Genomic DNA, 13,805 nt, shown 5'->3' on the forward strand with positions numbered 1-13,805 from the left:
GGGGGCCAAAGCCAAAAAATAAATAATTAAATAATTTATAAAATATATATATAAATAAAAAAAACGGGACAAATGTAGGACAAAATTTACAAATGGAGGACACACGAAACAATTTGCTGATTTAAAAAAAATGTTAATATAAATGCATGTTTCTGAGGCTTCTATGGCCTGTTACAGACTGCCAAAATAAAGCTGCTTCGGGTCTCTTTGGAGGTATGCTGTTTAAATGATGCATGCACCCTAAAAATCCGGAAGCTGCACCAAAGCCGCACTCCAGTGCTTAGGAATGGCGTGTGGCTTTGACGCGACCTCCAGACTCTTAGGACCCATGCATCATTTAAATAGCATACCTCCAAAGAGACCCGAAGCAGCTTTATTTTGGCAGTCTGTAACAGGCCTATAGACAATTGCCCCCCTTGCCCCCCTTGCCCGCCGCTTGCTCCCCCTTGCCCTCCTTGCCCGCCGCTTGCCCGCCTCCTCCTGATAGGCCAAAGGCCCCGGTGGCAATTGGTGGCAGGACCGGGCTGGGGCCAGTCCCAAGGCCTCGCGGGGCCGGATCCGGCCCACGGGCCGCAGGTTGCCTACCCCTGGTCTAAGTCCAACTTGGAAGAGTCGTTGTGTAGGATCTTTTTTCCATTTCCCCCCACATGGTAAAGGTAATGTGTAGATTTGGGGTCCAAACAGACAGGCCAAAATAAAGCTGCTTTGGGTAATTCTGGCACCATCACCACCCTGGGGTTAATTTCCGGCCTGTAGAAATTCCCCATCTGGCAAAGCCACTCTCCCAAAGATGGAGAGTCCCCCATGTTCCATGTGCCTTCCTGACTGAGAAAGGGGTGCATCCTGCAGGAGATTCCCTCCTGTTAGTTCCTGACAGGAGATAGGACTGGAGCATGGCTTTGGCGCAGCTTCCATCCTCTTAGGACACATGCATCAGTTAAACAGCATATTCCAAAGTGACCCAAAGCAGCTTTATTTTGGCCTGTCTGTTTGGGCCCTAGGAAAGGGAAATCTGGCACCATCACCACCCTGGGGTTAATTTCCAGCCTGTAGAAATTCCCCATCTGGCAAAGCCACTCTCCCAAAGATGGAGAATCCCCCATGTGCCATGTGCCTTCCTGACTGAGAAAGGGGTGCATCCTGCAGAAGATTCCCTCCTGTTTGTTCCTGACAGGAGATAGGAAAGGGACTTCCTCTGAGTTATGCTTTGGACTTTGCCTATCCCACACCTTTCCTAGTGAGGGAATGTGGAGGGGTGACAAAGCTACATTGTTTGAGGCACCAGATCTAGGTATGATGGCTGACCAGCCTCTGTTTAAAAAATGCCAAAGGCAGCCAGGACTCTGCTGCCATTTACTCAAGGAACTAAAATATGACGGATTCAGTGTGATCTGATTTGGAAGCACTAGTTGAGTCTTGAATGACTCACAGACCAGAAAGAGAAGAGCTAATGCTGTCAGAGCGGCATTACTAGCTCAGCTGGACAGGGGGTTGATACCTTTAATGCTCCATGGCAGGGCTAAGCGCTCACTCTAAGCAACATTCTGCCTCCTCCCATTGCCAGAACATGATGCTTCTTTTCCCCTGTGTGCCTGTGTGCACGCACAATTCTTGCTCTATATTTCCCTGGCTTATGTTCCATTACGTTATCCCCTGGATGGAATTGCTCACCTTTCGCAAATGAATTGTTACATAACAAAGTGGTATTAGATTGGTTAGTAATTGACAAGGGGAGTCAATGTGGGATGGCGAAGGTTCCCATAACACGTTAATACTGTTGTTGAGCTGTGTTTTTATCTCCATCATCCTACCCCAGCTCTCCCCACCCTGATCTGTGAACTCATGTAGTATCAAGAAAGAGGAATAAACAACATGTCCAGATGGCAGAGCCTCAACATACAATATAATTTTTTTAAAAAATGTGCATTTGTTTTTCATTTGTTGTGTGCAGTCTAGGCTGTGTTTCTGTTCTAGAAATACTGTATACCATTTTTTCAGGCATGATGGATGCTTTTGTTCCTGGGGAAACTATGAATCCTTCCTCTAGACCAGTGATTCTCAAACTCTGGCCTTCTACATGTTTTGGAGTTCAGCTCCCAGAATTCCAAACCATTAGCCAAGGTGGTTGAGGCTTCTGGGAACTGAAGTCCAAAACACCAGAAGGACCAGAATTTGGGAATCACAGCTCTAGGCCATAGAATCATAGAGCTGGAAAAGACCTCAGGGGCCATCCAGTCCAATCTCATTCTGCCATGCAGGAATACACAACCAAAGCACCCCTGACCAGCCTCTGTTTAAAAAACACCAAAGAAGGAGACTCCACCACTCTCTGAGGGAGTGTGTTCCACTGTCAAACAGCTCTTAACTGTCAAGTTCTTCCTAATGTTGAGGTGGAATCTATTTTCCTGTAATTTGAATCCATTGATCTGGGTCCTATTCTCTGGAGCTGCATGAAACAAACTTGCTCCATCTTCAGTATGACCTCCTTTCAAATATTTAAAGAGGGCTATCATATCACCTCTTAACCTTCTCTTCTCCAGGAAAAACATTGCCAGCTCCCTAAGACACTTCTTATATGGCATGGTTTCCAAACCGTTCACCGTTTTAGTTGCTCTCCTCTTGACAGCATCCTTTTTGAACTGTGGTGCCCACAATTGCTCACATTATTCTAGGTGAGGCCTGGGAATAGAATGATACTATAACTTCCCTTGATCTAGACATTATATTTCTGTTGATGAAGCCTAGGATTGCATTGGTTTTTTTAGCTGCTGCATCACACTGTCGACTCATGTTCAACTTGTGGTTTACTGGGACTCCTAGATCCCTTTCACATGTATCCTCATTAAACCAAGTGTCCCCCATCCTATTTCTGTGCATTTCATTTTTTCTGCCTAAGTGTAGTACCTTACATCTCTCCCTGCTGAAATTCATTTTATTAGTTTTGGCCCAGCTTATGCCCTCCTCCCTTTTAGTAGTTGCTTACCCCAGCCCCTCTCTGACCCAGGAAGCCTCCTTTTAACCATTAATTAAGAAGCCAAGCACTTCCTCCAGTCCAACTGCCTTGGTCCAGGCCTCGGAGGTGGAGATCTGCTGGACCTGATCCCATTCCCCACCACCACTCCCTTCTCCTTTTGTGTTGTGTCTTCTTAGATTGTAAGTCTGAGGGCAGGGAACCGTCTAACTAAAAGATTGTATGTACAGCACTGTGTAAATTTACAGCGCTTTATAAATAAAGGTTAATAATAATAATATATTTTATCTTAGCCCAAGGGTCAAGAAGTGTCTCCTTTAAAAAAAAGGCTGTTTCTGCCACACTCACCACTTTTTAGTTCAGTGTTCCCCAAAATGGGTTCCCCTCCAGAGGTTTTTGCCTTTCTATTAGCCACAAAGATGAAAAAAGACTAATAGGAGATGTAGTCCAAACCTTTCCCAGAATGGGAAAGACTTCTCTACATCATGTGAATGTGACAGATAATTTCTTTGGTTGTAAAAGAAGCTTGTGTGAGTATTACACCAAGACACACATGTCATTGGCATGTGGTTCTGGTGGACCTGCAGAAAGCCCTCAGAAGATGAAGCCCACTGGTTCTGGAGTTGTCCAGGCATCCTGCATTAGAAGAGTTCGAAGTTCCCTCTCCTTTCTGTTGGTAGGGATCAAAGCTTGGAAACCTCCACTCTAATCTGGATACCTCCCTAACTGATAGTCTCCTCTTTTTCTTCTAGATTCCTTCTGACTGCTGTAGCTCTCTTGTCCAGTTACTCCATCCACTTGCTGCTCAAATCCTCAGGGATTGTAGGTAAGTATTGCAAACCTGCATTAGAAGCCACACTTGATTTAGATCCATCTCATGTTTCTCCCAAGGCATCATCTCAGGGCCTGTCACAACTATCTTGTTGAAGGTAAGTAGGGCTGACTCAGGTCTAATGTGCACTCCAGAAATAGTGCAGTTTGACTTCACTTTAACTGCCTTGGCCCAATGCTGTGGAATCCTGTGATTTGTAGTTTGTTGTGGTGCCAGAACTCTCTGACACAGAAGGCTAAATAACTCACAAAACTTTAAATCCCAGAATTCCATAGCATTGAACCATGACAGTTAAAGTGGTGTCATACTTCATTATTTCTGCAGTGTAGATTAGATGCTGGTCAGATTTGGATGGGAAGCTGTCCAGCAACTCACATGTGTTACCTTGAGTGCCATGATATAAAGTGGATATAAATAAACTAAATAGACAAATAAAGTAAAATCTGTGGTTTTTTGCACTGTGTGCTTTTGCATTTTTGACCTTCAGTGAATTCCTGAGGTTTGTGACTAGAGGCGTGTTGCTCTTCCAGTCCTCATTCAAATTCTACAGCTAGAGTTTCTCTGCTGCACTAAACAGAAATGGATCCTACAATGCCTAAGTGCAGATGTTTCCTCCTATATTATTTAGTAGTGGGCATGCTGGAGTGATCCCTTACTTGAACTTTTAGGGACAATGCAGAATTATGGCTACTGACAGTTAATTTACTTGATTTCTTAAAGTGACCTTCAAATAATCAGTTTAATTCTTGCTGTGTTGCCTGAGACTTCACCCCAGGAGTCATGTGCCTTATACAAATATGAGTCAGTTATCTTCTCTCTTTCTGTTTTGTCCTTGTCTGTTAAATTTTGGTGTCTTGTAGGAATCCGAGCTTATGAACAGTTGGGCTACAGGGCATTTGGAACTCCAGGGAAATTGGCAGCTGCTGTTGCTATAACACTACAGAATATTGGAGGTAAGAGAGAAATGGGCCTGGCTCCTGAGACTGTATCTCCATTTTCCATGCTCTATGAAGGCCTGTTATATATCCTCTTCACAAAACAGGGCTGGGGAACAGGTGTTGTTAGATTGCAGCTCCCATCATCCCTCACAACCGGCTGTGCTAGCCAAGGCTGATGAGACTTGCATGTTCAACTGTTTGTGTGAAAGCCTACACAGACAGCACCCCTGCTGTTCGTGAATGAAGAATGGATGAAACAGGCGGAGACAGTGTTGCCGAGCAGCTTTTCCCTAGACCTGATACCTTGTCTGTCTCCCTCCTCAGCCATGTCAAGCTACCTGTACATTGTGAAGTCTGAAGTGCCTCTGGTCATCCAGACCTTCCTCAACCTAGAGGAGAAAACAATGTGAGTGTCCTCCAGCTGACTCATCTCCTACTTACCTCTTCCCTGCTTGATTCTTTCTGCATTGACAGGCCATAATGTTCTGTCACTGTGCTCAGCAAAGGCTGTGCTGTTTAGGGGTGACTTTCTGTAACTGTCCTTTCAGATGCACTGTAGGATGGGGCTGTAAGCCTTAGAGGAATTGCACCTCATTAAAAGACAGAACTTGGCTGATAAAATCTGTAGACCCCAAAGTAATTTTCCTAAAATTTGCTAAGGCCACCTATGTTGCTTAGGCTTTTTTTCATCTCTTGCAGTAATCTTCCACCACGTAATTCATTGTTTCTCTTCCACCCCCACCTCTCCAGCTTTCTCCGCCTCCTTCCTACAGGCTCAGCTCTAGTTAACATCTTTCTCTAGTAGCACAGAGATTTGTCTCCTGCTGGGCAGGCTGTCACAGGGATTTCACGGCATTAAGCCACTACTATTTTTGATTGACGCCAGTGCTCAATAAACCCTCAGCATAGGATTAAACCAGAGTGAACTTCCAATCCTTGCACAATGCATCACTTCCTCCACAGTCACTGCCTTGCATGGAGCATCCATATTCGTGTTTCTGCTCACAGCACATCTTTCCCTATGGGAGAAAGAGACCAATACTTCCTGCTTGCTGCAGGATTAATGCCACTATTTGGCAGCTTGCGGTATCATTCCTAGGCATCCTTTGTGCCCAGCAAGGCAAAGACTGGAATATTTGAATCCATCATGCCATCTGTGTGATTCACATTCCAACTAGTTATGTTGTTGTTGTTGTTGTTGTTGTTGTTGTTGTTGTGTGCCTTCAAGTCATTTCCAACTTATGGTGATCCTGAGGCAAATCTATCATGGGGTTTTCTTGGCAGGTTTCTCCAGAGAGGGTTTGCCATTGCCATCCTCTGAGGCTAAGAAAGTTTAACTTGCCCAGGGTCACCCATTGATTTTCCATGGCTGAGCCCGAATTCAAACCCTGGTCTCCAGAGTCTCAGTCCAATGCTCAAACTACTACACCACACTGGCTCACACTAGTTCTAGGGAGATTTTATGCTCAAACTAGCCATGGCTATTCTAGCTGCTGAGTAGGAAAGGGCTAATAGTTCACTTTGGCCCGGTACATACCTTGGATTCTGTCTGGGCTGGCGACAGCCTTTTTTCCACCAGAGGGAAGTCACAGCCACCAAACCACGCAGCTTCCCACCAGTGGAAAAAGAACCCATGAAAATTGGCCCAGTACACATGGGCCCTTTGTGATGCCCTCGCCATGTGCTAGGGTTGCCTCGGGGCGAAGCACCCACACACCGTGCAACCCTAGCATGTGACGAGGGCGTTAACAATGGTGGTGCCCTGTATACATGGGTGTCACCATTGTTACATAAGCCCTGCATCCACTTGTTACACTGCCACTTTCCACGGGTTCTTTTTCCACCGGCGGGAAGCTGTGGCTTCCCTCTGGCGGAAAAAAGGCCACTGCCAGCCCGGACAAAATCCAAGGTATGTACCAGGCCAACAGGTTCTTCTAAAGCTGCGGTGGTGGCGTAACAAGTGTGCCACTTGCTCTACATACTCTATGGGATTTGTTCTCTTTGGCCCGGTACACACCGTCAGGAAGTGGTGTCCTGGCAGCAATAGTAGGGCTTGGGAGCGCACACCAACTACACACTTCTGAGCCCTACTACATATGGGCAGTGCCATTATTGCACAGCACCACCCACACGGGTGGGGGCATGCCTATGATGTCTGGGCGTCTGAGCGCCCACATATCTTTTAGAGCAAGTGGCGTCATAGGGATGCGTTGCAGCCCTTATGACACTGCAAAAAAGAAGCCGCTTCTTTTTTGCTATACAGCTGTGTTGCGCGGTTTGGTTGCTGTGGCAACGCTGCATAGCAAATAAGGTCGGCGTTTCCCTGCCGGTCTGTACCCGGCCCTAGTGATCTTGTCTGTAGGGTTCAAGTCATAATTCAAAATGGTGCTAACAGATTAGAAAACTGGACCAAAAAAAAAAAAATCAACAGGGAGAAATGTAAGGTACAACACTTTGGCAGTAAAAATGAAATAAACAGATATAAGGATGAGTGACAGCTGGTTTGGCAACAGTACATGTAAAAGGGATTTAGGAGTCTTAGTAGAGTACAAGCTGACAATGTGTCAACACTGTGATGCTGCAGCTAAAAAGCCAGTGTGATTCTAGCTGCATCAATAAGAATTTAGTGTGTAAATCAAAGGAAGTAAAAATACCACTCTATTCTGCTTTGGTCAGATCTCATCTGGAATACTGTGTCCACTTCCGGGCACCACAGTTCAAAAAGGATGTTGATAAGCTAGAGCATGTCCAGAGGAGGGTGACCAAAATGGTGAAAGATCTGGAAGCCATGCCCTATGCTTTAGTGGCCTTTGTGGCTTAGGGAGCTGGGAAAGCTTAACCTGGAGAAGAAAAGGTTAAAGATGGGACATGATAGCCATGTTTAAATATTTCAAGTGATGTCAGGTTGAAGATAGAGCAAGCTTGTTTTCTGCTGCTCCAGAAACTAAGACACAGAGCGAAGGATTTAAAGGATGGGGAAAGAAATTCCACCCTAAACATTGGGAACAACTTCCTCATGGTAAAACCTGTTTGATAGTTGAATGCCCTGCCTTGGAGTATGGTGGAGTGTCTTCCTTTTGAGGTTTTTAAACTGAGTCTGGATGGCCCTCTGTCGGGAGTGCTTTGATTGTGTATTCCTGCATGGCACAGGGTTGGACTGGGTGTCCCTTGTGGTCTCTTCCAACTCTGTGATTCTCTGATTCTACAAGATAGAAATGGGGACAGCTGAAAAAGTGGGATGACAGAAAGTTGATTGGGATTGTCCCTACCAAATCAGGACAGTTGAAAGGTGCCTGGGGCTAGGTTGGCTGCTACTGCCAGAAGATCCTTTTCCACAGCTGCCCCAGCCCTCTGGAATACGTTGCCCACGGAGCTCCGCTCATCTACCACCCTGGCCCAATTTAGGAAGGGCCTAAAAACCTTCCTATTTAATCAGGCATTCCCCGACTAAACATCCTGTGGGCCTCCCTCCTCTCTCGTGGCCGTGAGGTTGGGCTAAGGGGTTTTTTATTGTTTTTAAGGATTGTTATTGTTAATGTATGTTTTTAATCTTGTATCTTGTTTGCGCTTCGGTGCATTTTGTTAGCCGCCCTGATCACCCGGAAGGGCGGGGTACAAATAAAAATTTTTATTATTATTTATTATTAGTGGGAGAATAGGAAGGGGTACAGATGAGAGGGAAGAGTTTAAAAATCTAAACTTGGGGCCTGTACAGACTAGCCAAAATAAAGCTGTTTCGGGTCACTTTGGAGATATGCTGTTTAAATGATGCATACATCCTAAGAGTCCAGAAGCTGTGCCAAAGCCATGCTCCAGTTCTAAGGACTGGAACATGGCTTTGGCGTGGCTTCCGGACTCTTAGGATGCATGCATCATTTAAACAGCATATCTCCAAAGTGACCCGAAGCAGCTTTATTTTGGCCTGTCTGTATGGGGCCTTGGACTGCCTGGGATCCCAACGCAAAGCCATCTCATCTTGCCTTACTCTAAGTAAAGCTGATTTTATGGCTCCCGACAAGGCAAACCACTAAAGGGCTATAACTTTCACAGGGAAAAGTAAAAGTCCAGCAGTATGAGTAGAAATCAGTGAGGTGGCCTGTATCCAAAGAGGAGGACGTGTTGAATTTCATGCTGTACACAGGTAGAAGTCCCTGTAGGGTCTTTGTAGTGAGCAGACTTATCAAGTCACAAACCAGGAAGCTTAGTGCAGGATGGGCTCCACTGAGATCCAGGGCACATCAAAGCCTGGCACTGGCTTTCAAGAGAGTTCACTCTTCCATACACAGAGGCCATTGCTGTTTGCTCCTGAAGGCACTTCTGGGCTCAGCTTGGCATGTGTGGGAGCTTAAGACAATGTGGCATTTCATTATTTACATTTGCAGCCCTCCTTTCCTCTAAAAGCCTCATGGAAACTGCATTTTGTTTCCATGAGGGACTGGCCAGGCCCAAAGCTGGCAAGGTTCTTGCATTAGGGGCTTCCAGAGCACATCCTGCATTGTCCCTCACTAGCTAAAGTGTATATTAGTGCTACAAGGGCTGATAACTAAGAACATCCAAATTAAGTGGCAGATCTTCATCAAATCCTGGAATTGTAAAATAACAACAGCAATATCACCATCAGAATAATAATAAGAACTCTGCCCCTAGAATTCCCCCATCCAGCAGGGAATTGTCATCCCAAAAAAGAAACTTTTCTCAGTTCTGAACTGTTTGAAGCTTACGCAGGACTCATACTAGGAAGATTTAGTGTTTAAAACACAATTGCTAGTAGAAAGAGTGTTGTCCAAGAGTTCTTTTGCAGTTGTGACTAGAAGCTTATATGCAAGGTTACAAAGGGAAGAAATCCCATTCTAATATGTAGAGAAAGCTGAACAGGTCACTTCTTTTTCTGTGCAGCCCAGATTGCAATCGCTCAAGAAACTAATAGCTCATCATTAAAAAAATAATTTTATGCGAAGAGATATTCAGTTATGTGCAAAGGCTAAGAAAGTAAAATCAAACACCTGTAATAGATTAGACACTGATCATTAGTGGCATCCAGTGGACTAGTACAATCAGCTTTAGGATATTGAACCTGTTTGCAAAATGCAAAGGGATCTTGTAGCACATTTGAGACTAACTGTTCAAAAGAAATTGTAGCATAAGTTTTCATAGACTTGGTCTATTTCCTCAGATGCAAAATGTTTGCAAAATGTCAAATTTTTGATCAGTTGGAATTGAGGAGAAGGACTTGAAACAGAAATCTAGGGAGTGAAGATCCCATGAATTGGTATTTTTGCAGCTAGAAAAAGAATAAGAAAGATTGGCCATGAAAAAGATTAGCTGTTAGAAACTGAGTAACTTCTTCTTTTATATTTCTTAGCCACTCCTTATCCTCAGACCCCATATACTGGCCATTAGAAACCCTACTTAGGCCACATCCAGACTGATTAAAAAAAACAGAAAGTCCCCAATTTCCTGTTCCTAGGCTTGCCATTTCACGCTGCAGCCGTGACCTTCCCGGTTTTTTGACCTTGGGGAAGGTCTTTCCCGGCTTCTGCATTCTGTCACCCGGGACAGCTGGACACCTGATCTATCTTCCCTTCCAAAGCAGCCTTCGTCCGTTTGTGCTGGAGAGGCTGCAGCCAGGCAGGGAGGAGGAGGGGGAGCTTTTCATTCAGCCCGGCAGAGACTCAGAAGACTTTGCAATTTGCATGCCATTTGGTCCTGCTAAACAGGGGCAATAAATACCTTTGTAAGTTGGTAAACAGATCATGTGATCTAACTAACTTGCTTAGGAAGTTCTTTCACACAATAGATCTTTCCTGCTTTCCCTTCGGTCTCTCCATCATCATGCTCTCTCAACTTTCCACCGAAAGATGGTGAGATACAAACTTCTTCTTTTACCTGAACTATTCACTAGATAGGTTAGGATGTAGCTTCCATGTATATGTAGATTTAAGCCATTAGTAAAGTTTTGTTTTTTAAACTACAAGCAATTTGTGTCAGCCTCAGTGCTTATGGAAGCATCTTAAGACAAAAGACCATTTCTGCTGCTCTGCTGATTTACAAGCTAGACCCTCACAGGCTTGGCTTTGATAGTTTTGATATTTTTGTTTCCTTACCAAGGGCTGAAGCCTTAGGAAACTTGAATTCCCCTACACATTGCCATGTCCTGAGGCTGAGAGAGTGTGATTTAGCCCAGTGGGGTATGTTTATGTCCAAGCAACAGATTGAACCCTGGTCCTTCTCTACCACTGCCTCATAATGTCCCTTAATTCTATTATTATTATTATTAGTAGTAGTAGTATTAACTGAAAGAGTCTGCTTCCTCAGATGCATTTAGTCTCAGAAGTGCAACAAGATCTCTATGATATGGTTTATATTAATGTGTTTTTAATATATATATATATATATATATATATATATTAATGTTTTTTACTTTTAGTTGGTTGTATCCTCCATTGTTTGAATGTCCTACATTTTGTGTTGAACCCAAGGGGTTTGGTTATGGAATAAGCCTCTGAAATATGCAAGAGGCCATGTTCAGTAAAGCCATGTGAAATGCCCAAATGTGCTTAGTGTGTGTTTTGGAATGGGGGGGGGGGGGTGGGCAGAAAGGGAAGTACATTTCTGCCATCTATTTAGGAATAATGCCAAAATGTCCTCCATTTTGAGCATGCCCAAGAAACATGCATTTTTAACATTTTTTTAAAATCATCCAGTTTTTTCGAGTGTCCTCCATTTTTAAAAAAAAACGTGTCCCACATTTGAAAATGTTGTCCTACATTTGTCCTGGTTTGGAGGTCCTGACTTATGGCAACCCTACCTGTTTCTGTTCTTTCTTATTTCATTTTGGAGACCCATACATGTTTTGTTTTCACCAGACTATTTTCTGTTAGCTCCTGGTACAATTACTCAGAGCCTTTTTGTACCAGCTCCACAGGTTGGTTTATTTTAACCCAGTATAAAATGAGAAAGAACAGGAACAAAATTTCAATCAGTTTGAATGCACCCCTAGTCAATTTTAGTTTTTGAGACTCCTCTGGTTACAGCCAACACATTTCCGTTATGTTCTTTGCTAATGAACATTCTAGATTCTTTAGATGAGAAGATAGTACCATTTCCCTGCTTTTTTGTATTAGAAGGGCATTTAGGGTATTCAACATAGGCTGGATCTAATATTTGTGTAGGTTACAGATGATGCAGCTCAGTGGAGAACTTCAGAATTCCACACAGTGCAACAAATATAATATTCAATCAGAATGTATAGCTTTTTGTTGACAAACTATATTATGCAATTGTTAAATTTTCAGCGGGAAACTAATAAGCTTTTGCTAAGCTTCTCAAAACATCAAGCAAGCTTCTGAAAAGCAGGAAAGTTTGAAATCTGAATTCCAGCTTGTTTCTGGAATTCTATGTTTGAGTGAATTTTCAGGTTCAGGGGCAGATTTTCCACACTTTGGAGAAATCTCAGCATGTTATAGTTTAGCATATAGTTTAAAATATACAAAAGATTAAAACAGTCTTAAAGTAAGAACAGAATTAAATCAATTTAAAGAGTTACTTTAAAACACAGGTTAAAAACAGTAAAGCATCATAAAAGCCTTTCTCTTGTTAACGATCAGTTCCCAAAGTCTTGATGGAATAGAAAAGTCTTCATCTGCCACTAAAAGACAGCAAAGAAGGAGCTATCCTAGCCCTAAAAGCTAGGGATAGTCTAGGGATTCTGTTAGTGTATCGGCCACCCCGTGCGCTATCGGACTCCCTTAACGAGCTGACACAGCTGGTCGCGGAGTTGATGCTGGAGACACCCAGGCTACTTGTCCTGGGCGACTTCAACATCTCCCTCACGGCCAGCTATGTTCCATCCGGTGCGGCTCGGGAATTCATGGATACCATGACGGCCATGGGCCTGTCCCAGCTGATTTCGGGTCCAACGCATTTTGCGGGTAATACACTGGATTTGGTCTTTTGTTCGGATGCGGAAAATCTGTGGGCGGAAATAACCAGTATTTCCCCACTGTCATGGATGGATCATTTCCTTGGGGAGGCAAAAATCAAGGTCTCTACCCAGATCCCCCCCGGGGGTGGTGGACCTATTAGGATGGTCCACCCTCGAAGGCTGATGGAACCCAAAAGGTTCCAGGAAGCCCTAGAGGGACACATGGTTGGAAGTGACGGCGACTCTGTTGACGCCCTGACTGGTATTTGGAATACCGGTCTCTCTAGGGCTATATACAGTATCGCTCCCAAGCGCCCTCTCAGACCTGCTTCCAAACGTAAGCCTTGGTACACGGAAGATCTCCGGGCGAGGAAGCGGGACCTGCGACGGCTAGAGCACCGCTGGCGGAAACACCTACGCTTAGCCGACAAGGCTCTCCTAGACCGCCTGTTGGAGGACTATGGAGAGGCGATACGAGCAGCGAAGAACTCGTTCTACGGTGCTCGTGTCACGTCCGCGGAGTCGCATCCAGCAGAGTTGTTCAGGGTGGTCAGGGAGCTAACTCAGCTCCCTCCCGCCCCGAACTAGATCCTTGAACCTTCTAAGGCCTGCTGTGACCAATTTAATAACTTCTTCGCGGATAAAACCTCTTGGATAAGTGAAGGTCTTAACGCCGGCATTAGAGCAGAACCTAGGGTAGAGGCATCCAGAGCCTCCGTGGACTCTATTAAACTGGATCAGTTTGAGTTGGTAAGTACCGATGATGTGGACAAGATCCTTGGAAGTGTTCGGAAGACAACCTGCTCTCTCGATCCCTGTCCCTCATGGCTAGCGGCTCAGGGGGGACCGGCTGTAACCTTGTTGTTAAACCGGATTATAAATACATCACTGAGGGATGGGCAATTTCCAACCAGCTTGAAATTGGCCATCATAAAACCGCTGCTAAAAAAGCCCTCCCTCGACCCCCTGGTACATAGTAATTATCGGCCAGTCTCGCTGCTGCCATTTTTGGGGAAGGTGATCGAGAAGGCGGTTGCAATCCAGCTTCAGTCGATCTTGGATGATACGGATTATCTGGACCCATTTCAAACTGGCTTTCGGGCGGGCTACGGGGTTGAGACGGCCATGGTCGCCTTGGTC

The 13,805-nt window shown here is 44.7% G+C and overlaps 1 protein-coding gene across 2 annotated transcripts in view; it reads left to right on the plus strand.

Moving 5' to 3' along the window:
• SLC38A3 (solute carrier family 38 member 3) overlaps positions 1–13,805 on the plus strand; it is a 120,037-nt gene that overhangs the window by 90,275 nt on the left and 15,957 nt on the right. For both annotated transcript variants that reach the window (XM_089525898.1, XM_089525908.1), the window contains 3 exons: positions 3,724–3,797; positions 4,664–4,756; positions 5,066–5,147. In XM_089525898.1, the coding sequence (XP_089382024.1) occupies positions 3,724–3,797; positions 4,664–4,756; positions 5,066–5,147 (249 nt within the window). The remainder of the gene's footprint in view (positions 1–3,723; positions 3,798–4,663; positions 4,757–5,065; positions 5,148–13,805) is intronic.

The sequence above is a fragment of the Sceloporus occidentalis genome, unplaced genomic scaffold (genome assembly GCF_023333645.1).
Source record: "Sceloporus occidentalis isolate IW3139 unplaced genomic scaffold, rSceOcc1.0.p SCAF_1, whole genome shotgun sequence".
In the NCBI taxonomy this organism is placed as follows: Eukaryota; Metazoa; Chordata; class Lepidosauria; order Squamata; family Phrynosomatidae; genus Sceloporus; species Sceloporus occidentalis.